The sequence below is a fragment of the Sarcophilus harrisii genome, chromosome 2 (genome assembly GCF_902635505.1).
Source record: "Sarcophilus harrisii chromosome 2, mSarHar1.11, whole genome shotgun sequence".
Taxonomy (NCBI): Eukaryota; Metazoa; Chordata; class Mammalia; order Dasyuromorphia; family Dasyuridae; genus Sarcophilus; species Sarcophilus harrisii.
The window spans coordinates 588,072,432-588,099,988 of record NC_045427.1 but is presented as its reverse complement, the minus strand read 5'-3'; the positions used below and the strand labels follow the sequence as shown (position 1 = coordinate 588,099,988).

The window sequence follows — 27,557 nt, the reverse complement described above, 5'->3', positions numbered from 1 at the left end:
TTCCTCAAATGTATATTGGCGTTAAAGGGAATGACTCAAAAATATGGTATAGAGGAAAAATAATATTGCTTGATCTATATCACCACTTTCAGACTATCTCTTCCCATCATCACTTAACATCTTTTCCTCCTCTAAGATTCACTCAATACAGATCTTCCTTTCAAAATTCTGTTTATATAATGAGCCCCTAGATCATTTTGCCTAATTTCTTGAGGAGCTCAATATCTATATTCTCCCACTTCTGAAAAGAGGGGAAGTGCTTTTTTGCAACTCTTTTCCCTTCTACCTCCAGCAAAATGTCTCTACAATTATTCTTTTTCTATCTCCAAATTTTATCTGTCCAATTTCTTGTTCTTTCTTTGCCATACAACAAAATATTCAATTTTCCTCATCTTTGAAAATCCCATAGTATACTATGCCTTCTCTATAATTTATTTTCTTCTCTATGTCACCTCCATTTATCAGTCAAATTCCTATAAAAACTGTCTATATTTGATGCCTCCCTTTTAATTTTCTTTTTTTCTAATACTTGATGTTATGGCTTCTGATCTTTTTACCTGACTAAACCTGATGGGCTTTTCTCAGTCCTCATGCCTGACAACTCTAGCTTTGATATGGTGGACAACCCTTTCTTCCTGTTTATTCTTTTTTTCCTATGGTTTTTTTTTTCAGGACACTGTTGTCTCTTGGTTGTATTCATACTTGTCTGATGACACCTTCCTTTTCTGGAACATCATTCTTATCATGACCATTTATGGTGGGTACAACCCAAGGTTTTGGCACAAGTCTTTTCTTCTCTTGATAAGCTTTCAGTGGCTTTTCATAAGCTAATATAGCTTTAATCATCTCTGCAGATGACTCTCAGATCTACACATCCAGCTAATATTTCTCTTCTGAGCTCCAGTACTGAATTACCAACTCCTTACTAGATATTTCAAATAGGGTGGCCCAAAGGCATCTCAAACTCATCATGTCCAAAACAGAATCATCTTCCCCTTAAACATACCTATTTTCTAAATAGAACATTTTAATTCCACTAGGTCATAGTGTTCCCAGCCTCAACATGGTTTTCAATTCCTTACTCTTACCCTCTGTCATTGGATATGAATATGTGATATGAATATCCAATGAGTTGTCAGATTTTGTTGCTTTTTACTTCTACAGCATTTCTTACACCTGTCCCAGTCTCTCTCTTTATTCAAGTACCACCACATTTTGGGCCCTTATCGCTTCTCACCTATATTACCCCCTATTGCAGTGACCTCCTAATTGGTTTTCTTGCCTCTGATTTCTTCATATGCTAACCCATCTTCTAAATAATGGCCAAAATGATTTTCCTAACACACATGTCTAACTATGACACCTATCCCTGTCACACAATAAATTTCAATAGTTCCATATTATTTCTAGGATAAAATATAAACTCCTCAGTTTGGTGCTGAAAGCCTTCACAACTGCCCCCAATTACCTTTATGGTTTTATCCCATTTGACTCTAGGCATATTGGCCTTCTTCCTATTCCTTTTACCAGAGACTTAGTTTCAATGATTCTATACTGGTTAGACCCTATCCCTAGAGAGCACTCCTTTGGCCACACTTTTCAAAACCCCAAATTTCCTTCAAAGAAATAAATTACTTCAAGGACCTCCCAAAGGAAACCTATCTTGACATTCAAACAATTCTCCCCAGTTGTTAGGGTCCTTCCTGCCAAACTACAATACTTTCATTTTTAAAAAATGTTTTGTAAATATAGCCACCAGTAGGTGCTTAATATGACTGCTGACTGACAAATATTACTAATAAGCACTAACATCATAGCTAAGGCCTGTGCATTTGCAAAGAGCTTTACATAATATTATTTAACTCTATCCTCATTTACTTTACTGATGAGTTGCCAAAATCTTGCTGATTCTACCTCTAAAATATCATAACCATCTCCTCTCTATTCAGTTACTACCCTATCCAAACCCTCACCATTCTCAAACAGGAACAAACTATATTACATGCTTATGCTAAGTGCTAGTAGTACAGGGAAAGGCTAAAATACTTACTCCTTTCAAGAAGTTCACATCTGATAAGATATGTAACATGCAAATAATTGTGTATATGTATATGTTTATCTACCTATCTATCTAATTATACATCCATCCATTTGCGTGTGTATGTGTGTGCGTCTGTCTGTCTGTCTGTCTATCTATCTATCTATCTATCTGTAAGGAAGTAGCTTAGAGGGAAGACATTAGCAGTGGTGATAGATGCCAGAAGAGGCAGTGTCTTGGAGAAAGTGAAATTTGGATTGAGTACTAAAGGAAAACTAGGTATTGAGATCCAAAAGTTTCAAAAACTAAGTATTTGAGTTCAAAGGAAAGCAAAGAGACAGGAGAGGAGACAGTCAGTGAAGAGACAAAATCCAGAGATGGAGCTCAGAAAGTGTGAGGGGCCAAGTAGTTGAAGGGTTTTAAAAGCCAAAGGATTTTGTATTTGTGTTTGAACCTGGAGGTAACAGGAGCTACTGAGATGACCTAGTAGGTGAGGAACTTGGTCAGACCCATATTCATTATAAGATTACTCTGATGAGGATTACTTTGAAAGCCTCATGATTCATTTTCCTGCCTTTTCCTCTCTCTTATCTATCCTCACACAGCTACCAGATATTAAGAGTGCAGGTCAGATGATGTTACTTTCCTGCTTAAGAAGTTTTCATTGACTCCCTATTCTTGTTAGGATCAAATACAAATTTCTCTCTTTAGCTTTTAAAACAAATGACAATCTGCCTCCCATTTGTTTTTCTGAGTTATTATACATTATTCTTTTTTAATTATGTACTCTAGCCAAACTAGTGTGCTTGCTGTTTCCCTTACATGATGAAGCTGACCCTCTCAGTTAAATTCACTACTTTCTCTTCTTATCTCATAGATTTCCTCACCTACATCACCTACAGGAAGTGATTCTAATTCAATGATTCTAATTGCATCTTATAGTCTCTACCATACTTTTTAGCGGTTTTAAAAGTTTATGCTGAAAAATTTCTCTCCAACTAAATTATAATTTATAATAAGAAGGAAGGAACCATATTCTATGCTCCTTTCATATCCCCCATGGCACCTGGCTTGATGCACATTACTGTTGCTCAATAAACATTGGTTGATTTGATGTGATATGTGATAAAAGTGTCAAACTCTTACCCTCATAAGGATTTTTTTCTTTTTCTTATTTGCACTTATCCCAAGGGTGTTGTTCCTTTGCACAATGGGTTTCTCCACACTTTTAGAAAGTGTTGCTGGACTTGTATTTCGTGTAGTCCAACGTCTGCCACCAAACAGTTCGATAGCATGAGCCAAAGTTGGACCTTCAAATCTTCCATCCTCCTATAAAGAATGACATAATTATAAATGGAGGCCTGACTATAACACAATAGAGAAGCTTCTCAGAAATAGGGACATTAAATGTATAGCATATTCTGCTACTGAATTCCCTTTTTTCTTGTTCTGTCATCACTTGCTCTTGCTAATCCCCAACCCCACTATCTATTTCCTCCACTTGTATTCATGGAATTCTGAACAGAGCTAGAAAAGGTCACAATCATGTTCACTAGTTGTACTGCAAATTTAATTAATTTAATTTTATTTGGGTCTTCACTGAAGTAAAGCAATTCTTATACTCCTAATTTGTTCTCTATCTCCCTCTCCACAACAGCCTTTCCATAGTTTCTCTTCTCTTCCAAAATCTTTCTCCATTCTCACAGTTGAAGATCTTGCCTCATGCTGAGTGCTTACTAGCCATTCAACATGAATTCCCTCTTTCTCTCTCATGTTCTTTTTTAACCTCTTGCCATTATCCCTCATTTTCTCTTACTTTACTCCAAACTTTGGTAAAAGCCAAGTTCAATTCCTCTACATGTGTCCTTAATCCCATTCCTTCTTGTCTTTTTCAGAAGATTTTCTCACTATTATCCCATCCTTTCTCCCCTTCCTGTAATTTTCAATTTCTCCTCATCTCTGGATTCTTTTGTTAGTACATAAAATCATATTTAAATCTTTCTCAATTCCATCTTGAAAAATTTCATTACAAGATCCATAATCTCTATTGTAATCTATTATTCTATATCTCTTCTCCCTTTCATAGACAAACTTCTGGAAAAAGCTTTCTATGCTAGTTGCTTTATTTTCCTCCCCTTTTCCTCTTTTTAAAAACTCTAATAGCACAATTTAAATTTAGGAATTGACCTTTCCAAAATCACCAATCAAGAAATGAAAAGCAATGGCTTGTTCTTAATTCTCATGCTTCTTGACCAGATAGAAGGAAGTTGTCATTCTCCCTCCCCAAATTATCTTTTTGTATTCAGTCAGTCAATAAACATGTAGTTTGCCTACTACATGCCAGGCATTGGTAAGCACTGGTGAGACATGAAAAAGTCTCTACCTCCAAGGAGCTCAATCTAATGGATTTTCTGCATATTTTTTGTGTATTTATTTTGTAAATAACATCTCTCTCTCTCTCTCTCTCTCTCTCTCTCTCTCTCTCTCTCTCTCTCTCTCTCTCTCACACACACACCCACCCACCCACCCACCCACACATGCACGCACACTCCCCAGCTGAAGCTCCTTGAAAGCAGAGATCATTTCCCATGTTATCTCTGCATCTCTCTAGGACCTAACAGTGCTTTATACATAGCAGGTGCTGACTTCTCAGCAGGACCTGACACTGTTGACTGCCGGCCTCTCCTCCTGGACATTCTCTCCTCTGTGATTCTGAAATATTGTTCTCTGTTGGTTCTTCTCTTGCATATCTCTGTCCACTTTTCTGACTCATAATCTAAAACATGCTCCTTGGGTGTACTCCAAGGCCTTGTTTTGGGCCTCTTCCCTTTTTGCTCTATAATCTATTGTTGGTAGTACTTGCCATAGATTTTAATTATCTTTATGTATCTATGTATCTAGCCCTCTTTTCTCTTCTAAGCTCTCATCTGACTACCAATTGCCTACTGAACCTTTCACAATGGATATCTCACAAACATCTTAAACTCAACAAATCCAACATATAATTTACCTTTCTCTTCAGGCCCATTGTTTTTTGGACTTTTCGTGTGTGTGTGTGCGTGTGTGTGTGTGTGTGTGTGTGTGTGTGTGTGTGTGTGTGTGTTAGGGTAAAATTCCTTTTCCAGTCACTTAAGTTTGAAACCTTAGTGTCATCCTCAGCCCCTGATTCTCAATCATTCTACATATGCACTTAGTTGCCAAAGCTGTCATTTCTGCTCCATGATATGTCTGTCTCATCACAGAGCCACCATTTTAGTTCGAGCCCTTATCTCCTTTGGCCTAGGGTAGTGCATTAAGTTCCTAAAATAGGTCATGCCCCAGATTTTCCCAACTTTCCACCTATCATTCACGTAGTTACCAAACTGTCTTTTCTAAAGTGCAGATCTAATCACAGGAATCTCACTAAATTTCAGTGGCTTGCTATTAATTACCTTTAGATTCAAATATAAATTTTTCTACCTGACATTTAAGGCCCTTCACAAACTGGTTCCAAACTACCTTTCTAGAGTTACTGTACATTATTCCACTCCACACACAGTGTTAGTGGCCTAACTAAACAGGGCCTCTTACTCTTTTTCTCCTGTGGCATTTCATTTCCTACATCCAGGAACCATTCATTACCTCAGTCTCTCAGAATACCTAATTTCCTTTCAGGCTTAGCTTAAGCTCTACTGCTTAGAAGGGACTCTATTGCTGAGTCCCTTCTTATCTCTACTCTCAATCACATTGTATTTTGTACACACCTAAATATTTACATGTTGACTCCTTCTGGTTAGGCAGTTAGCTTTTGAAACTGGAGATTTTGATTATTTTCTTAGTATTTTCAGCACTTGGGATAATGCCTGATACACAGGATAAATTTAATTATATTGTATGAAAATTAATGATACCATTTTAAAAATTGCATCCTTTTCTGCAAAAGATCACTCCTCTGTTAAAGGAATTTTTCTGTGATGGAATAACCATAACCATATGTAGTTAAAGTTAGATACAAACATGGTCAAGATTTGGTCAATTTAGGGAGGTATTGCTCTCAAAACTCCCAATCCGCAAAGCAATGAGATAAGTAAGGCTATAAAAGCAACACAGAATTTCTGTTTAGGATTTAGGGTTATACAAAATCCAAGGACAATGAGGAATGATTTATCTAATATCACTGAAGAATGAGGTGCTTTGGATGAGTACATTTTACAACTAATTTAAGATGAATGCTTCAAATGTCAAAATCATGTTTAATTGTATTTGATGGAAAATTAAAAGAAATTACTGTGAATTTTCTTGCCTTACTCAGAGATCATAACAGATTGTCTAACTTTTGCTGGATAAACATCAGGTTTTGTACCATGTTCTGGTACAGTAATGTCTCTGGAAGCTGATCAGACATGTAGGGCTGAGCTTAACCATTCACTGAATTTATTGAGATTTCTTTGCTAGTTAGAAGTTCTGCTATTTTCTTATTGAGTAGCTGCTTCAATGACTGAGGCATACAAAACTGTTTTCCTTTACATTTATTTAATGGTCTTAGATTACTATACTGTTTCAATCTTTTTTTTTTTTTAAACACACAACATTGCTCTATTCTTTGAATATAACAGGAGGCAGAACTGATAATTTCTAGGGAAAACTACAAGATAAAGAATTGTAGAAGTATATGGGCTCCCCAAACCAGACTCACCCTCAGTAGAAGGTAAATTTCTGGAGGGGAAAGACTGTTTTGTTTTTGTTTCTCTAACACCCAGAAAAAAACCTAGGACATTTCAGACATTTAATTATTAAATAGCTAAACATTATGTAAGAGAATTCTTGTTGGACTGAGGTATTTTGGCTTATTTTTAAGCTTATGAATATTCTGGAAGGTTAAAGATGCTGCTAGTCTAACCATGTGATAAGAAAAACATTTAAACTACATGTGAATTGTATCTAAGTGTGTATGTATAGATATATATATATATAGTAAAATCTATATGTAGTACTGTAATATAGTAATCAAGTAGTATTAGAGCCATTTCCTCCCAAGTATCTCACATATAACTTTCACAAGTATGACCTGAATGCTCCTCATGGAGCTAGTAGAAAGTATCTATAATTTCCTCATTTTATAGATGATAAAACTAAGATAGGCATTATACAATGAAGCATACAGATTGACCTTGAAAAAAGCTGAATTTTTTTCAAAACTTAGAATTTAAATTCTATTTAGTCTTCTGTTATTTCTCTTAGCTAGTATTTTAAATTAGCTATTAATTAGGATAAGTGTGTAGTCCTCAAAGTAGTAGGCCAGGGAAAACTGATGGCTATAATTACCAAGAATCTTGGGTCTACATCATTCCTCTGAGTTTCTTCTATATAAAAATAAGTTAATCAAGGGGCTTCTGAGAACCATTCCAGTTCAAGATTTATGACTCTTAAGAATTATTTTTTGGAGGGAATATACATAAATACAGGCATACCTTGGAGATATTATGGGTTCAGTTCTAAACCATCACAATAAAATAAATATTTTAATAAAGCAAATTACATGAATTTTTTTGTTTCCCAGTGCATATAAAAGTTATATTTATAAAATACTGTAGTTTTAAAAAGTGTGTGATAGTATTTTGTCTAAAAATATGTATACTTTAAAAAATGCTAACCATCATCTGAGCCTTCAGAGAGTCATAATCTTTTTGCTGGTGGACGGTCTTACTGTAAAGCTGCTGACTGATGATGGTAGTGGCTGCTGAATATCGGGGTGGCTGTGGCAACTTCTTAAAATAAAACAATCAAGTTTGTTACATGATTGACTCTTCCTGTCACTTGAATGCTTAAGAGGCCAAGGTCGGGTTGTTAATTAGCCTAAATTCAATACTGTTGTGTCTCAGAAAATAAGAAAGCCAAAAGAGAAGGAGAGAGACTGAGCAATGGCTAGTTGGTGGAGCAGTCAGTACATATTTAGCAATCAAGCTTGCCACCCATCTTATATGGGTGCAGTTCATGTCACCCATAAACAATTATAATAGCAATATCAAAGATCACTGATCACAAATCACTATAACAAACATAATAATAATAAAAATGTTTGAAATATTGCAAGAAGTACCAAAATTAGACACACACAAAATAAGCATGTGTTGTTGGAAAAATGGTGCTGACAGTTTTATTGCATGTAGGGTTGTCACAAATCTTCAATTTATTAAAAGACAGAGTATCTGTGAAGTGCAATTAAGTGAAGCACAATAAAACAAGTTATATCCATATATATATATATGCATATGTACATATGCATGTGTGTGTATAATACTATCTCCAAATTGGGATACATTTTTTAACCTTAAAAACTTAATAGTTCCATTACATTATGTGATTTCTGTAAAGTTACATACGATGTTTCTATTCTAATACTACCAATGATCATTTAGTCACAAACATGTACTAGCAGTTCACTGATTACAAAGTCATACAGTTAAAATTGTAATTGAATGAAATTTTTATTGTTTATCAGGCATTAATAATGTAGTGAGAGACCAATAATACCTTGCATCATTAATGGAGGGTAATACTAAATTCCTTACCTGATAGAGGCTGACATATTGCTTCCTTAGCCACTGCTGTCGCTGGTCAGGAAATTTCTTCATTTTTCTTACAGCTTTTGTTAATTCTAATAATCCATTATACAACATTTTAGCAGTATGTTTTGGTGCCACAAAGTGTAATAATCTATTCTCAGTAGTTTGAAGGCCATAAAGCAGTGTCACACTATTCTCTAAGAGGGACATGTTACTGAGTTTGTTCTGAACACACACAGTGTGCATATCAATGCCAGGATGTCCCATGTACACAGCCTTGACTGAAAACAAATCCAGAAAACCTTCCATCAGTCCATTTAATCCAGTATTGCCAAGTGATTGAAGTTTGCCAGGGTCAGCTAAATTTCCTGTGATGCCTAATTTGGCTTTAGTATTGGCGAGTGAGGCAGTTGTAGGTTTGATCCAGGTCAAAGTACTATTATCAGGTTGAAGTCGAAGAAAGCATCGTGCTGACAGATGTGCATCCTGGTCATAGTGAATAACAGTGGCTCCTTGGAGTATGAACTGATGGACATCAGCTCTAATTGACAAGACATACCAGGGAATGAGTTCTGTGCCATGCTTGAATGCTTTCTGCTCTTCTTCCGTTCCATGGAAATCCCATTCTTTGGCCTGCTCAAAAATATCACTTTCTGAATCAGACAGTTCTCCAATTACAAACCTATATTGGAAATGAGGTCACAAAAATTACCAATGATTGGTTTTATAGTCCAATAATTATAAGATAAAATGAATTTAACATAAGCATAGTATACTTACTCTTATTTAACTATGGATTCCAAATTTGCAAAGAAATAGAGTGACTTTTGGAAATGCAAAATGTAGAGGCATTTATCTAAATATTTTTAACTATATCCTTAATAATTTGTGGCAATATAGACATCTAAAATGTAATTTCTAGGTCTATTAGGTGACACATAAATAATGAGAAAAAAACTAAAATGATTTTTCATGTATACTCAGAAGAATATCTTTTAATAATAAATTATACTGGTTCAATGAAATAAAATTACAAAAATTATGAAATTCTGTCATAAAATTGATGAGATGCTAACTTTCATTTTGGTAGGAATTGGTCTTACTAAGGATTAGGCATACCTATTTTGCACAGAAGAGAATGAAATGATTTTATATAAATTTTTAAAATAAGGAAGGAGTAGAAGAATCTTGAAATGGCCTCATATTCAAAAAAAAATAGGCTAGGAAGTCTTTGCATGGGGTGGGGAGGTACAGTTTGGGGGTGAAGAAAGGAGAAAGAGAACTGGGGAAAGAGAATTTGGTGGATGTTTAAGCAGGCTTGATAATTAACATAGTAGGAATGAAGAAAGTACAATAATTGAGATTGGGATGTAAAGCATAAGGGATTCCAGGGTGGTAGCTCATTAGTCATCAAAGCAACTCATTATAGAATCAATACTGTATAGAGGTGATTGAAGATATTTAGTATATTTTTGGAGAGGTGAGTTTCATAATGACTGGTGAGAATTCTATACATTAGAAACCTGTTTTGAGGGCAAACTGTTTTCTCAAAAGTCAAGGCAAATAGGTTGGGATGCTTGCTCCTGTGGCAACTAGTCCTTACATAAATCTAATCATCAAAAGTAAGTTTAATCATCTGAGTAATAGGAGATGAGAAGAAGGGGAGAGAAGAGAGCTTTTGGTGTATGAGAAGAATGAAGAAAGGGGTAAACATGGGAGGTGTGAGGAGAGAAAAAGATCTGAAAAGTCAGGTGGTTTAGTGAATCAATTATGCGTGGGTAATCATCTTGCCATTGTGAGAGCCCAGATGATTTTATGTAACAATCTCATCACAGTTACCACATGAATTCAAGCAAAGACTTAGGGTGATGAGAGTGGACTAAGATTGGGGTTTTGAAGGGCAAGATCTTCCATAGAATAACAGGCAAAGATTTAAGAGAACAGTGTGGAAGTGAACCTGAATTAGGTTACCAAGTTGTCTAGATGAGGAAGGGAAGACATTGTAGCCAGTACAGGGGTAAATGAAGCAAGTGTGCAAAGATGTATAAGAACTAATGTAGAGTAAAGTAAGCAGAGCCAAGAAAACAATATACAATGACTACTACAATATAAATAAAAAGAACTTTTTTTTTTTTAGCAGACTTGTTTCCATAATTCTCAACAGTATTCAATCCTTTTTAGTTTGCTACAATTTAGTAAGAGCTGAGATAACTTTAGGAAATAAGATTCTAACTAGGTGAAGGCAGTTATTTTGCTTATATTTCTATAGTAGAAGGAGGTTCTTGACCTCTCATCCTGAACATGTCCAAATGGCACTTCCTGCAAGGCATAAAAGTTATGAGATGAATCAGTGGTGATAATTTTTGCTGATTAAATGAATTTGAATTATTATTCTTAATTTTTTCATCAAGGGAAATTGTGTTTTCTATATTCTATATTCAATTTGAGTTTTCAGCTAAATACATTTTGCAAAAAAGAAATTATGAACATGAAATGACATTATTATAAGGCTGCTGTTCAATAATGACATAAATGGCATAAATAATGTAAATGTCTTCTTTAGTGTCAGTTTTTATTATAAAACTCAAAAGAAACTAATCCCAGATGTTAATAATTCCATTAAAAAGCATTCTTCTAAGAACCAAAGCCTATTGCCTAAAGCAAAATTGACACTAACACATAATTGAATAAATTCATTTCAAACAGGAAACTAGTAGTTTGCCTTTTTTTTTTTTTTAAAAGCTTACTTATTGAATTTCTGAAGCAAGGAGCCTTATTCTTTTTTGGAAGAAAGTAACGCTGTAGTTCTACATACTAAGAGTTACATAGAAGTTATTTAGGAGCCTCTACAACCCAAGATTAGAAAGCTATTTATCAATTTAAGAGATTCAGCAGTCAAACTAGACATAGATTTGAACTTCTAGAAGGGACATTTGTATATCATTTTAAAATTTGAAAATACTTTATAAACATATACTATTATGGGCCAGAACTCTGAAACCAGGATTCTTACAAGGTGCTAAGTCAGTGGAATATGACGAGACAATGGTTATCTAATTTAGCATGGTGATTAATAGTTCTCTAAGTTCACCATGACTGATTTAATCTTAGAACAAATAATGGTTTCCTAGTGATATAATGATTGGTTTAGTCAGTGTAGAGCATATAAGCTGAGACAAACTCAGCCAAGGGAGGCAGAGACAGATTCATTCAATCGTCCACCTTTGCGGTGGCTGGAGGCTGAAGCATAAACCCTTGGACTTAGACTCACTTCATCTCACATCACTGTGGTGGCCTATCCTCCTGCATTTTCTCCACTGAAACCAAGTCCCGTTTGAAGACCAAGAGAAAACTAGCTGAGCACCAGGTGAAGGAGACAATAAAGACTTTTGGACTTTAACACCTGGCTAATCTTGTGGTGATTACTCTGTTGAAACCAAGACTGCTTGGAAGACCTCCAGAAAACCAACCACTAAGAATATTACAATATACCCTATCTCATTTTCCCCACAGCAACTCTATGAAGTAGATGCAACAAATATTGTGATCCTTTTACATACAGAGGCACTAAGAGATCGAGTGATTTACACAACCAATGATAGAGACAGGATTTGAATAAAGGTTTCCTTCCTCCTTTCTGTATGGTATGACGGGGAATGTCCTTCTGCTCCTAGATGACCAGATCCCAGAATTTTTGAATTTGGGGTTATCCACAAAGCATCTCTCAAGGCTGTTGCTACTCAGGAAATTTCCCTTCTCTGATTAGAATGCTAGATATTTTTATTACCCTCTCCAGAGAATTCAGAGGATTTTCCCTCCTTTACGTAAGAGCTGGGTTCCCCCCAAACTATCCATGTACAATCTCAAGCCATGTTCCAATACATGTATATTTGTGCTAGGTACCTGTTTCTAGTTATCAACTGCTCTTACAGGGAAGAAACTGCCCCAAAATAGCACAGAAGTTCCACCAACACTCAAGTTGCTTTATCTGATCAAAATTTTTTATCCTTCCATTTTTCTTTATGATTTATGACCACTAAGTCTGTTCCCAGGTCATTACCTCTGCACTCTCTTCTTCACTTACTTGATAAATCAATTTGATTCTACATAATCCTTTTCTCTTGAATTCCCTGACCTCTTGTCCTATTACCAGACATGCCTTTCCAAGCTGTAACCATGAATTATTCCTACCATGTGAATTCTTTACTTCTATTCACATGCTGCTTAACAGAGGCAAAGGAAATTATAACACTATGCTTATAGAATCCAATATGGATTTATGTATCTTATCTCAAATGGGTCCTCATCAAACTCCCTAGCTCCTGACTATCCCTCTCTTCATAGCTGCTGTTGCAAACCTCACATCTCAAGTCTCCCACAATATCCTCTCTCACCACCTCTTAGCTGAAGTCTTTGCTGGATAATTCATTGAAAAAATTAAGCCTATTCATGAAGACTTCCCTTTCTCCTCCTCATCTTACATTACTGAGATATCATCCCTCATTAGGCGTTTCCACTTCAATCTTAGGTAAAGAGGTAGTCCTTCTTCTCCCTGCCATGATCCCATTCTCTCTTCTTCCAACTTCCTATGTAGGTATAAGGAAAATGAGGAAATTTTCCTTTTAAAAATAAGATTACCCCCAATATCAACTCTAATCTTTCTTCAATCTCTATTTACTACTACCTTGCCTCTTGCCCACCAACACACTCATGATTCCTTAAAAAAATTTTCTTTGGTTCCAGCATTCCTGCAATCATCCTATTTTTCCTTCCCTTCTTGGATAAACTCCTTAAAGTTTTCCCTATTAGCTGCCTCTACTCTCCATTTTTTAAAAAACTCTATGAAATCTTTTTTCTTATCTCATCATTCAACTGAAAATTGAATGACCAAATCCAAAGTTAGCAATATCTCTGGCATTTTATTATAGGTCATTATTATAAGATGGTCTTTTCTCAAACTCACACTTCTCTCTACAGCCTCTAAAACTGTCAATCCTTGACTTCTCTTTTGTGACACAACTTTCCCTCTGCTATTATGTTTCCCTTTGATAATACTTTCCATTTTCCATGTTTATATCTCATGTGTATACATTTTCATGTTTCTCATTAGAATGTAAGCTACTTTAGGTCAGTGATGATTTTAAAAAATATTTCTTTGTACCCACAGCACTTAGCACAATTCCTAGTACACACTAAGTGATTAATAAATGTTTGCTGAGTAACTCAGTGATTATAATTACCTTCCAAAACATTCCATTCCAAATTTCCCTATTTTTGTAAAGGATTGCACCAACTTCCAGTCACTCAAGTTTGCTCTATATTCTCACTCCATAAATCCAATCATTTGCCAAATCTTGACTCAATCTCTATGACATCTCACATCCATGTCCCTCCTACTATCCACATAGCATGCCCCATCACCTTTCCTCTCTATTATTACAATAACATTCCAGTTGGTATTCCCACATCTGAAAAAGTTATCTTCTTAAAGTCTGACTATGTTATTCTTATATTAGATCAACTCCATCAACTCCATTGGCTTGCCATTACTGCTAAGAACAAATTCTTCTGCTGTCTTTTAAAGCCTTTTATAGCTTGTCTCTAATTTTCTATCCCAGACTTATTATACATTAGTCTCTTCATGTACATTGTGGTTTAACCTCAATTCACTGGATTTTCTCTCCTACATCCATATTCTTGGACTGGTTAAGCATATACATGTCATTTATTTGTGTGTACATGCATATAAGGACATGAATACCTATATGGAATGGCATTGTCTTCCCCAGCCAGATTATAAACCCTTTGAAGGCAGGACTATTTCATTCTCTTGAATGGTTAAGAGTTTGATACATGGTGATTGATAAATGATTATTGACTGAATAACTGATACCCCTTAGCAAAATATAAGATCTTTAAAAAATGAATGAAACATAATAAGCATTTTGTACTCATTAGCAGGTGCTTGTTGAATTCACTTCAAAAATTTATAAATGAAAACAAACACTAAAGATGAAAAAGAGCTGGCAGAGTTGTAAATTAGCAATTCAAAAGAGATGATTTAATAAAGTTGGGGAATCAGGGAGGTATCCTGTAAAAGGCCTAGATTGCAGGATTCAGGAAATCTGAGTTACTGTCTCAATTTTGCTAGCTCTATAATTGGGGAAAAATCCAATTATCTTTTGGCCCTATGACCTTAGGCTGTTCCTTCCAATGATGCAGACTGCTCTCTGTCTATACCTACCTAACCTACATGACCTCCCATGTCCCTGGGTAAATCAGGCATAGCCCTTGATTTGTTTTGATAATTAATTAACTAGTGGAGCCCGAGGCTACTTACCTGTCACCCATAGCCTTGGTCACCCAACTGGCTCTACCTTCTCTTCTTATCACAGTTTCCTAACAAAAATTTTCTGCTTTTGTTCTTTTTCTGTAATTTCTTGCTGGCCAACTGTTGCAGCCTGCTCAAACCCACCATTAGTTTTTCCGCTGGCCTATGTATGATATTCAGTTTTTAATTCTTTGTAATAGCAACCATCAAATTACATTTATAGATGATCTAAAAGCTTTGAGAGCCTTTGCACTGTCCATCCTTTCTCAGCAACTCTACCATGATCACTTGGCGAATGGGACCATCTTTTGTCTCAGTTCATATCTCTCCCTTAGGCATTGAGTTGATGTAGTCTCAGTAAACTGAGGCCTGGGAAAAGACCTTAATTCAGAAAGGCCATGGTCTCCAACTGCTCCTGGGCCATTCTAAGTTCTGATCTTTGTCTAGTCACTAGACTCTAAGACTAGAGGGAAGTTGATGACTTTGTTCAGCTCTGCCTCATTTAAAGCCAATTCATATGCAAATCAAGATATCAGTAGTCCTTTTTGAGAGAGGAGGATAAGCAACAACTCTCAGTGTGAAAGCAAAAGGGGAGAGTACAGAACTGGGAGTCATTTTGTATTTGTCTTTGTTTCTTGGATTGCCATGACCAAATAATTCATCACCAAATGGCCAACCTGCTGATGGTAATGAGTCTCCTTCTCTATTCTAAAGTCAATTTGTTCTTTGAAAGCTATTTATTTCTCTCAGTACAAAATTTTTCTAGTTTTAACATTAGAAGCTCCCTTTATGCCCTAATTTCAAAGCTGCTGAATCTTTGTAATTTTTTAATTTTTAAAATTTCAATTGGTAGTTTAAATGGATTTTCTAGCTCAGTTATAAGTAAGTATTCTGAGGTGTAAGTAATTGAAGGTTAACTATGGAAAGGTGAGAATTTTAATATATCTACTGTTCAATAAGTAAGTTAAAAAAATCTTTCCTCTTTCCCTCTTCTTGTACATATTAGCATGCACATAGGCAATTCTGCTACGAAGAGTTACTGTTATATAGGCAGGAATTAAAGAATGTATTTGTTGCAGTGTTTACTTTTAGTACAGAATTTTAACTACAGTAGATCTATAATTAAAGAATTGTTTCTAAAGGTCCCCTACCAGGATTCTTAATATGTTTTTAAGACATAGAATTCTCCATTATATAGGTAAAAAAATCTAACTGAATAAACATTTTTAAAATAGAGATTTGTTTCATGATTTTATTTTATATTTTATGTCTCAATATATGACTCACAGCAATAATACCTGGTTGTTCTGATTTCAATGAATTCAATTACAAGCCTTGTATTATAGTCTATATAACTGATGCATTCACAACTTTTTGTTTATATAGCTGTTAATTGGTGTAATGAAAATGTCCTGACACTTAGGTTTGTGCCATAATTACATTTAAATGAAATGTGAAATTTTCATATTAAGATTTTTACAAATTTGGTAAAGGATTTTTGTCTTTTTGATCTTTTTTTTTTTTTTTTTTTTCTTGCCTAATACCATTTTCAGCAGTTTAGAAATCTGTGATAGGAGAAAAAGTTTTCAGAACTTTCATGGTAAAAGTTATAGGGTATAGAAAGTGATAGATGTAGAAAGCCTAGGGAAAAAGAATCTAAGAGTGAAAAGGGGGTGGTGTGTCAAAATAAGGACCCAAAATTTAAAAGAATAGGCAATAGAGGACATGGCTTTTCACTAAAAGAACCTCAAGGGAAATGAAAGTATGAAAAAAGGAAATCAGAGACTGCAGTATGAATATATTTAGATCAGACCTGTGTTTTCATGTAATTTCCTCTGGGTGAAGAAACTCCTCATCTTGGCAGACTAAAGAGTTTGCTTGGGCATTGAGAAGCCAACTTTGCAGTTACAAAGATTATGTTTGTTGTTATAAAAAATTTCCCAACAATTGGAGCTGTCCAAAAGTGTGATAAGCTGCCTGGAGATCTGATATGCCTTCAAGCAGAGGATAGATGACCACTTGACAGTTATGTTCTAATGAGGATTCCTTTCATTTAGGTATTGAATACTCAATTTCAACTGTCCCTTTCAAGCATCACACTATGTGAATTATCTCTTATGCTATATTGTCTCTTCAACACACATATGTATATATTTAAACACATGTACAAATAAGAATGTAAATATAGATATGCACTTGCCCAAATGCAGATTTAAAAAAAGAAGCCAGAATTGTTTTTTTCTGCTGACAAATAAACATGTGAAGTCAAGAATGTGGTCCAGTAGAGGATAATTTACTTTGCCCTCTTCCTTAGCTTTTGTGCTTGGTTGGATTCATTTGCAAACCAATATCTAAAGAATGCTAGATGTGAAATAAATTGTGTAGCCCTCGCTTCCAGGGGGTTATTTTTGGGGGTGTACAACTCCTTAAAATGGATTTTTGGGGAACAAGATCTGCATATATAGTTGTTTAGGTCCGAAGAATAGACTTATTCTTAGCTTAGGACTATTTTGCCTGACTTTTGTTCAGGAATCTGGGTGTGGTAGCTCAGAGCCTCCAATAATCAAAATGCTGGTCAGCCAGTATTTATTATGGAGAGGCTTTCTAGTCACTGCAATTTAGGAGTTAGGAATGGAGATGACCACTTGGCAGCCTAGAAGAAATCAGATCAGGCTTACAAATTGATGCTTGGTGGCCATGAGTATATACCTGACATAGGGAAAGCTAATGTCCAGTGAAGAGCATAGTATAGATATTCATCAGGGTCAGCACACCTAACAGAAACATTGTGCCCAGGAGTGGAATGAAGTTGTGAATAATGCTTTACTCATCCGAGAACATCATGATAGAGGGTGCCCAAGGCATTCACCTTCTAATTTTTCACCCAGCTGTTCTCCTGCACTTCTGGATTTCTAGACTCTAGATATCATCTTTGTATGATATCATCATTCCTGGAACTCATACCTCATCAGTACTCTTTGTCCTGAGGGCCCCTCTTTCCCTCTGATTGGAGACATTAGTAAGTGGACAGAGGAAAGTCCTCTCAGAGTCTTCACCATTGAAGGACGTTGTCCAGAGCGCTGACCTCATTATTTTCCACTTAGGTACAGGAATTCATCATGCCCATGGCCTTCTCCTCCACCCCCTTTTTCAGATTTTTAAAAATACATGTCTTTTCCCAATAGATTTTGGGCTCTTTGAGAACATGGACTGTTTTGTGCTTAGCATAGTGCTGGCTGAGAGAAGACATTTATTAAATGTTTATTGACTCTGATAACAATAGAAGATATTAACAGCTTTGTAGCAGCAAGGGTATGAGCTATCGTGGCCACACATGGACTCTAGCCACTTATGTCCTCATACTTGAGGTCCCCAATCAGCACTGTTTCCTTCCACGTGTGCACTTTTTATTCATGCATGGGAGGAATCATCTTTTGTTAACTCATAGAATGGTAACCCATAAGAGCAAGGACTATTTTCTTTGTCTTTGTATACCTAGCTCCTGGCACTCAACAGACTCTCAATAAATTCTTGCTCACATAAATGCCCCATCTAATCCATACCTCTTATTTTACACATAAGAAAACCTGTGGGGTTGAGGGACTTGCCCGAGATTCTAAAGCTTGTAACAGTCAGAGATGGGATTGCAACCTGGCTTTTCTGACTTTAGAACTTGAGCTCCTTCCCTAGGATCATGATGTCATGATCAATTATCATTTCATAGGTTCAATGAAGATTTTGATTGGATGTTTTCTAAAGCATAGGACAGCTTATGAAGAGCTTCAAATGCTAAACAAAAGATTTGATATTTATTGCTGGAGATAATGGGAGCCATTAGAGTTTAATGAATATACATCTATGATAAGGGTGACATGATTAAACCATGTGCACATACACTACATATATGTATATATTTGCAAGCATATATGTCTGTACATGCATATGTATATATTTTCCCATGTTCCTATGCCATGATAAAATGAAGTTTTTCAATGGGATTTTGATAGGCCAGATTCATTATTGTAACTATAACTATTGTATATGCACACACACACACACACACACACACACACACACACACAAAAAGAAAACTTGTCTAAAGCAACTTACTGTCTCCCTCCCCACTTCCCTTGTCCTAGTCCTCTCCTTTTTAAACTTCCCTATAACTACTGACAGTTTCACCATCCTCCCAGTCATTCACACTCTTAATACAGTTGTCATCCTTGACTCTTCGTTGTCACTCATCTCACATATCCAAAGTGTTGTTCAATCTTCATAACATCCCTCCCATGTGCTCCTTCTATTCACACAGCTACTACCTTTTCTGCCAGCTCTCTAACCTGCACTGTTACAGTAGCCTGCTGGTAGGTATCTCTGCCTCAAGTCTCTTCCTATTCCTATCTTCTATGAAGTCCTTGGTAGCTAATGCTTTCTTACCTTTGCAGTCTTCTTACACATTATTCCCCAACACAGACTCAATGACCCCCAACATGCTTTTTTGTTCATTGAACATAACACCATATTCCAACTCCCTGCCTTTTCACTGATGTTCCCCAGCTCAAATATGATCTTTTAGAGGAGCCCTTTCCTATGGCATCCTCCTCATAGCCCCAAGGCACTCCCCCTGAGATGACACTTCATTTGTGTCATATGTTTCCTAGATGTGAGGTCAGGGACCATATTTCTGCCTTTATTTATATCTGCAGCACTTAGAAGAGTGTCTGGCACACAGTAAGCACATAGTAAATGCTCCATGATTTTTGATTAAAGAAAAGCTAGGATTGATGTACTACTAGCAGATAGTAGGATAAAGACAAGAATGTGAAACAGTATGACAGGAGACAATGATTTTGCCTTTTTCCTTGGCTTTTGTGCTTGTGTGTGTGTGTGTGTGTGTGTGTGTGTGTGTGTGTGGTTTCCAGTGGCCAATGAGAGTCAGATAACCCAAGAAGCTAGAGAGAAATACAGATGATCCTATCCCACCATACCTGCTTTTACTCCTCTTTGAGAGACTGATTATCTCATGTAGAGGAGCCAGAAAGTAGCTAAAGAGAAGCCAAATGGATATGACTGTGGGCCTCCATCTTGCTTGAGAGGCATAAGTCCTGGTATACTGATGGAGACCTTCCTTCCCTCATACCCTCAACTCATAGAGACTCTCTGGTGACATTCAGGAGCGGAAGAGCTGGGGGGATGTTTCACCAGAGCTGAGACAGAGGTTATATCTAACAGTTGAGGAAAGGAACAGGAGGCCCATTAGGGTGATGTGTGGTATGTCCCCTTTAAAAAAAGAAAAAAACTCTTTCTGTCCCTTACTGTGGGTATTACATTCCCCTCTTGCCTCTTGGGTCCTCAAGAGTCTTACTGGCACCCAAAAGAGTTATATTTACACATGTACACACAGATAAAAATATTTTAGCTCATATTCATATTTGGAAAGAGATATGTGTATTTATGAATGACAAGAGGGAGGCCATATTGAAGTGTGAAAAACACTTGGGAACACTGTGAAAGTTAAGTTGTTAGCATTGCAAATATCAAACTGAGAAGCAACATGATATAGAGATGTGGAGTTGGGGATAGTAGTCAGGAAAATTTAGGTCTGGATCCTGTCCTTGATTAGCCCTGTGACCCTAGGAAAGTCACTTAACTTGTCTGGGCCTCAGTTTCTACATCTGTAAAATAAATAGTTGTACCTGATGTTCTCTAAGACCCTTTTCAGCTTAATCTATGATCATATGACTGCTAATTTGCTGAAAAGGAGACACTAAGAACCAAACAGAAGATAATTATGGATACTTACATTAACACTGGATATAAAAGCACCAGAATTTTCCATATGTAGAAATAAATAAGTCAACATCTAAAATTAAAACTTTCCATAAAGGAGGTTTAGTTATATATCAAGTATAAAATAATATATTTGCTAATGCCAAGTTAGCAAACATAATTCTGACAATAGAGTAGTTTTCTACCAGAGAAAGGAAAAAATTGTAATAAAATACAAATGCCAAACAGTCTTAAGTAACATGCATATAAATGTACATAAAGTGAGTTTATATCCTAAGAACTGTACTATAAAACACTCCAAATAAAGAATAATAAAATCTGGAAGGAAAGTAGTGACTGATGTTTACAAAACATTTTTTTACCCTCTTACAGTGAGCAACTCCAGTCATTGTAGGTGATTTCCCCCTTTATTAAAGGGACAGTATGTAAAGAGGAAAATGGAAAGTAGTCCTTAGAATAGGTATAATAAAATGGCCTTATTTCAAGCAGATCTTTTTTATTTGCACTGGGATAGTAAATAGGTATGAACTAGGGAACATTGAAAGGGGGGGAAAGGGGAAGAAAAAAGAGTATTTTAGACCTGGAAATTATGGACCTATCCATAAAACAAGACTTCAGAAGATATGACATAAATATCTGCTCTGTTTCACAGTCTTACCCTTAATAATCACTGGGTCCTTCTAGGAATTTGCCTTTGGTTAAACTGAAAAATCTCAATTCCTTTTTGAAGGGGCAAATGATTTTATTATATATGTATTATATATATATTTTATTTTATTTATTCCTTGCTGATATTATCACCCTGTCAAGGAATAGCAGTCTACTATGGCTTGTGGAGGAGGAGAAGGAAAGGTAAAAGAAGGACGAGAAGAAGAAAGCCATATACATGTATATAAGAGGTTACAGTCTGACCTCACTGTTCATCCTTTGTTTCACTCTATTCCCAGGAATAATGGTGTCTCCTTTACTTTTGGTTTTATCTGAATTCACTCTGAGAAAGTTTAAGATGAAAATTTACATAGGGAAGGGGAAAGGGGAAATAGTAAGAAAATTAAACATACAGTTATGAGCTAAAACCCAAGTTTTTATACAGAAAAACCTAAACAGTGTTATGAATTCCTTATATAGAGCTATTTCCACTTGGCAGGATTTTGTTCATATCATCATAAATTCATATTGTATCATATAATTCTAATAGCTTTGAATGATTTTAAAATGTTCCTAACCTTAGCTAGAATTTTACTTAATTTGAAGTCAAGGGCATGCAAGCATATATATATATACCTAGATAAGCAATGCAAACTTGATATAACATACTTTTAAAAACAAGTCAGTGATTACATCTAAATCACCTTTATATGTAAAAGTAAATGTAAAAACACTTTTCACCTTAAAAAGCAAATAAATACTTTATAGTCACAAATAACACATCTAAAAATATCTAACACATCTAAAAATATCATGGTTCTAATGCTAAAATGATTGGCCATATGGCCTCTAAAAGTTCATGTAACAAATGGAAGGGTTTCATTTGCAAACAATTATTTTATTAAAGCAGGTAAATTAGATAAGAAGTTTAGAACAAATAAGGTACAATATAAGGAGTTTCAGAAAGGAACTCCCTATCTCTTCACTTCTCAGATGAGGAAAAAGGTGCAGAGAAGTTAATTAACTTGCAATACGTCACACAGCTAAGAAGCACAGATGAGACTAGAAACCAATTCACCTAGTACTCAAGCCAAGATTTAGCCAAAACATTATCACTGCTTTTTATTAATGTGTAAATTCATAAAGCTCACCTAAAGCTAAAGTAAATTCATAAAATTCACCAAACTTGAATAAGAAAATAATATTCAGAAAGTATAAGTAATTAATATTTTTTCTTAAAAAAAAAAAAAGTGAAACCTACTGTAGTCGGGTTTTATCTTTCAAGGAATTTTTCCTTGAATCATCGCCTTCACTTAAGCTGTCTTCTTCTTCAGGTTCCAGACTACGATTGCAGCTTCGGATAATTTGAAAAATACTGTTGACAGTGGATTCTTTCTCTGGGTTGTTTAAGCCATCTTGTCCTACTCGTTGTAAAAAATTATCTTGTCCATTGTAATCAGCTACAAACTAGAAAGAAAAATATTTAGATTTGAAAGTGCAATTAAATATTGCATGACCAAGTAACCTACTTCATTTGGACTATAGTGGCTTTATAGTTGTGGAAAAAAATAGCATTTATCTATGTTGTACTTGAAAGCAAACAAAGAGGCCACAGAGTTCTTGACCTTTTCACTTCACTATTTTAAATACTAAATTTCATTCTGATTTTCACTAAAGTGATTTCTGTCACACTGAAGAATAAACACATCACTTTGAACTAAAAAGAGAAAAATCTATTGCTATAAATTCAGAGGACATAAGTAGATTATTTTATTTATGTGTCAAAACCAAAGTAGGAAGAGAAGACCAGAAGAGTACAATTAAATTAAGTCGTTAAGTTTAAATTTAAGATCCTCATGAAAAAATCACTTGGCCTTAGTCAATTGCAGTGTCAACAGAATATTTTCTTTCTGTGAGTGTGTATGAGCCTGCAATCCAAGCAGTGAAGTTTTTGTCCCGACTCTGTGGCTCTCTTTCTGTTGGAAACTTTTCCATACCAGAAGCCAGAGCTACGGCCAGTTGCCAACATAACAGTAGATCTTGCTTCTCTCTGCCTAAAAGAGTTATAATGTTTATCACGTGAGAGAATGTGCTATGATTGTTTATTCAGAGGTTTATAGATTTACATAGGTGACAGGGACCTGAGAAGTAAAGCAGCTTTGTTTTACAAATGAAAAAATTAAGGCACCAAGAAATCAAATTCAGAATTCTCTCCACCAAATCATATTGCCTCCTATTTCCCATGTACTTACTACTCTCTTCACTTCTAACCCCCCCCAGCCCCAGATTCACAGTTTACAGGAAAAGAGATACGACTAGAATGGCAGAAGCTGTTTTGCTACTACTCCATCTGCAGCTCATCTAGGTGGTGCACTAGGTGCATCACATGTGCTGCTTTTGTTATTTAGGGTGACTCAGAAGGCTCCAAGAATTCAAGGGAGTGGTCCTTTGCAAAGTGGACACAAAAGTCAGTAAGACACTATCGTCCTTTGTTACCGTGAAAGTGATGGGCAGTGAGACATCTTGCATCTGCCATAAAATGTGCCAAGTGTCCTAATCTTCCTCATATATCCTTCTAAGGTCTTGAAGGTATTCTATTGCTTCCAACCTCCAGCACTTAAAATGGGACTTTTCCATCCTTCTTTCCTACTCTTTCTGACTCTTACCTCTGCCTGCAAGATGTCTAATTCAAGTATCTCTCTGACTCCCAGGATCTGAGCGCTGTGAGGCTATGAATGGAAGTCTGGTTCCAATCCTTCCAAGGAAGGGGAACTAGGCAGAATAGTGGATGGAGAATGGAAGCAGGGGTCAGGAAGATCCATATTCAAATCCAGGCTTAAGCACTTCCTAGCTGTGTGACTCAGGACTAATTTTCTTCTCCTTTGACTACTTCATTTTCTTTATATGTGAAATAGAGATAAATTATAGTACCTGCCTCTGAGGATTGTTGTGAGGATAAAATAATATTTGAAAGTATTTTATAAACCTTAAAATGTTATATAAATGATAGCTACTATTATTAAAAGCATTATTGTTATTTTTATTATTAAAATGAGTTATTCCATTTCTTAGAGACTTCTTTGTTACTCTATATTCATTCTCCTCAAGGAAAAAACCAAATGATCACTTGAGTTTTAAAATCCAGAAAATAAATTAAACAGTTTTCCTCCTAGAGTCTCTCTTTCTGTATCAGTGCATACATCTTTTTTTCAGACTATAACCCTTTGTAGAACACAAGTTGGCAGCATGACTGAATAGAAAGAACACTGATACTGGCGTTAGAGGATGTGATTCAAATCCTCCCTTTGATGTTTACCTCAGAATTGTACTGGCTGTGTGTCCTTAGGCAAGGCAAATAATTTCTGTGGCCTCAATGCCCTCATCTGTAAAATAAAGGAGCTGGAGTAGATAGAGGAGCTCTAAAATTCCTTCCAAATCTAGATATATGATCCTATAAGGCCCTTGAATATCGAGAAGTAATATTATGTTGGTTATTCAGATTAAGCACCTATGATAGTTCTTAGAGGTATTTGGGAAATATAAGCAATATCAAGAATCTTAACACAATAGCAACCATGTATTCCCTTTAATTAATGCTAACTTAAAAAACACACAAAAAAGGAAGCAGACTAGACTGTAGCCATCTTTCAGTATAATATGGTTTTTAAAGGATTTACCTCTAAAGTTTCATCTTGTGAATTATATCGTGGGCAAAGTTTCATAAATCCAGATGTTCCATCTAGAATTTCACAGAGCTCCTTTAAAAAGACACCACAGAAAGGAACCACTTTACAGCCAGGGATATTCAGAGCCCGGTTTACCACTTTCTTGTATTCAGAGGAAGATTCATGTTGGGCCATTGCATCCTTCAGGCTTCTCATGGTTTCAATATCAGACTGGTCCATAAACTGCCACATCTTTAAAACTTTCCTTGACCTATTGGAAACAGACATAATTTTGTGGTTGACGGGGAAATAAAACATAAACAATTATAATTCTACATGGACTTTCACTTTCTGAAAAAACACTGTTAGTAACCCTTCTTTACGTTCTCCTGAAACTTAGTGGCCTAAAAAAGCAACCATAATTCTATGGGTACCACAGAGTCCAAAAGATCAGATATAGATTCTAGTGCCAATTTAATTTTGAGAAGTATGCAATAAAATACCTTCAAACAAGAAAAAACTACAGTCATAATAATTCCTTTACTTTAAGCTCCCTTCTACCTTGAAATCTATGAATGATGCATATGTTTTTAATAGCTTTATCATATGTAGGTAAATATCAGAGGTTAAATATTTATACTACTTTATGCCACAACTATATACATAACCATCTATCTATGCATTTTACTGAAAGTCCAAGTGGCCATTTGTTCTTGTACATAATAGTCTGATACTATTAAGTAGATAAACAGTTATAGTATTTTCCAGTATCATTTCTTCCAGTTCTAAAATCAATTTGATTTCAGGTGAATGTCAAGGACATGGGTTTCAGCTGAAGTGGGCCTAGGGAAAGGATCCAAAAGGATAAATCTGTAAAGATAATTTTGAGGTTATCCTTAATCTCAAGGGACAAATGAAATCCACCTATTTTGGTAACTTAATTTGAAAGCTGCAAATTCACTCTAGGTTGGGCCCAAGATCCTGTACAAAATCAAACACAGAGTTTTCCACAGCAACTAAGACTATTCTTTTGCCTTTGCCTTTGATTATACTAGTGGCCCTTGGAATTTTTTTAGTTATAAAATAAGGCCTCCCTCAAAGTAAAAAAGTTATCATAAAAATTATGGCAATACCTAATTCTCTAAAGTGATGACATTTACATTAGAGATTTATTTTTGCTGGAGTATTATTTTGTATAATATCCTATCTTTAAAGGTCAATGCCTAAAGAGATAAACAGGAAAATTCACTGAAGACAGAAGGTCAGAATGGGTTATTGCTGAAACAGATAAAATCTGCAGGATAGAGAAGAAAGTGAAATATTCATTATTGTTGGGTTAAAGACCTTTGAAGTTCTTTTTCATAATGCACAGTTAATAATGAAAAGGAAATAAGAAGTGCTTTTGTGTAAAGGAAGGATTTGTATTAATCCTCAAAGGTATGTTATGGATGAACATTATACTATTTAAATCAATTATGATAGACTTGGCTCTTCTCATCAATGTGGTGATCCAAGACAATTTCAATAGACTTAGGATGCAAAATGCATATCCAGAAAGAAAAGGATAGAGCCTGAATGTGGATTGAAGCATAATATTTTTACCTTTTTTTGTAATTTGCTTTTTCATTCTCATAGTTTTTTCCCCCTTTAGGTCAGATTTTTCTTGGACAACTTAACAAAGGATTGTACATATTTAACCTATATCAGACTGCATGCTGTCTTGGGGAGAGGAGAGGTGAAGGAAGGAAGGAAAAAAAATCAGAACATAATTTTACAAAACTTAATGTTGAAAATGATTTAATCCAAGTAGAAAAAGAATTTTTAAAAAATAATTATAACTTTTTATTGACAGAGCTCATGCCTGGGTAGTTTTTTACAACATTATCCCTTGCACTCACTTCTGTTCTCTCTTTTCCCCTCCCTCCCTCCCTCCACCCACTCCCCCAGATGGCAAGCAGTCCTATACATGTGAAATGTCCCAGTACATCCTAGATACAATATATGTGTGTAGAACCAAACAGTTTTCTTATTGCACAGGAAGAATTGAATTCAGAAAGTAAAAATAACCCGGGAAGAAAAACCAAAATGCAAACACTTTACATTCATTTCCCAGGGTTCTTTCTTTGGGTGTAGCTGCTTCTGTCCATCACTGACCAATTGAAACTGAGTTAGATCTTCTCTTTTGTCAAAGAAATCCACTTCCATCAGAATACATCCTCATACAGTATGTATGTTGTTGAAGTATATAATGATCTTCTGGTTCTGCTCATTTCACTCAGCATCAGTTCATGTAAGTCTCTCCAAGCCTCTCTGTATTCCTCCTGCTGGTCATTTCTTACAGAACAATAATATTCCATAACATTCATATACCACAGTTTACCCAACCATTCTCCAATTGATGGGCATTCATTCAGTTTCCAGTTTCTAGCCACTACAGACAGGGCTGCCATAAACATTTTGGCACATACAGGTCCCTTTCCCTTCTTTAGTATTTCTTTGGGGAGTAGCACTGCCGGATCAAAGGGTATGCACAGTTTGAT

The 27,557-nt window shown here is 35.6% G+C and overlaps 1 protein-coding gene across 1 annotated transcript in view; it reads right to left on the bottom strand.

The window, feature by feature from the left end:
• The window catches only part of LOC100917022 (1-phosphatidylinositol 4,5-bisphosphate phosphodiesterase epsilon-1), a 204,035-nt gene that overhangs the window by 89,339 nt on the left and 87,139 nt on the right, over positions 1-27,557 (bottom strand). Inside the window, 4 exon segments of the mRNA XM_023495065.2 lie at positions 3,185-3,367; positions 8,590-9,265; positions 22,614-22,819; positions 25,030-25,288. Of these exon segments, the coding sequence (XP_023350833.1) occupies positions 3,185-3,367; positions 8,590-9,265; positions 22,614-22,819; positions 25,030-25,288 (1,324 nt within the window).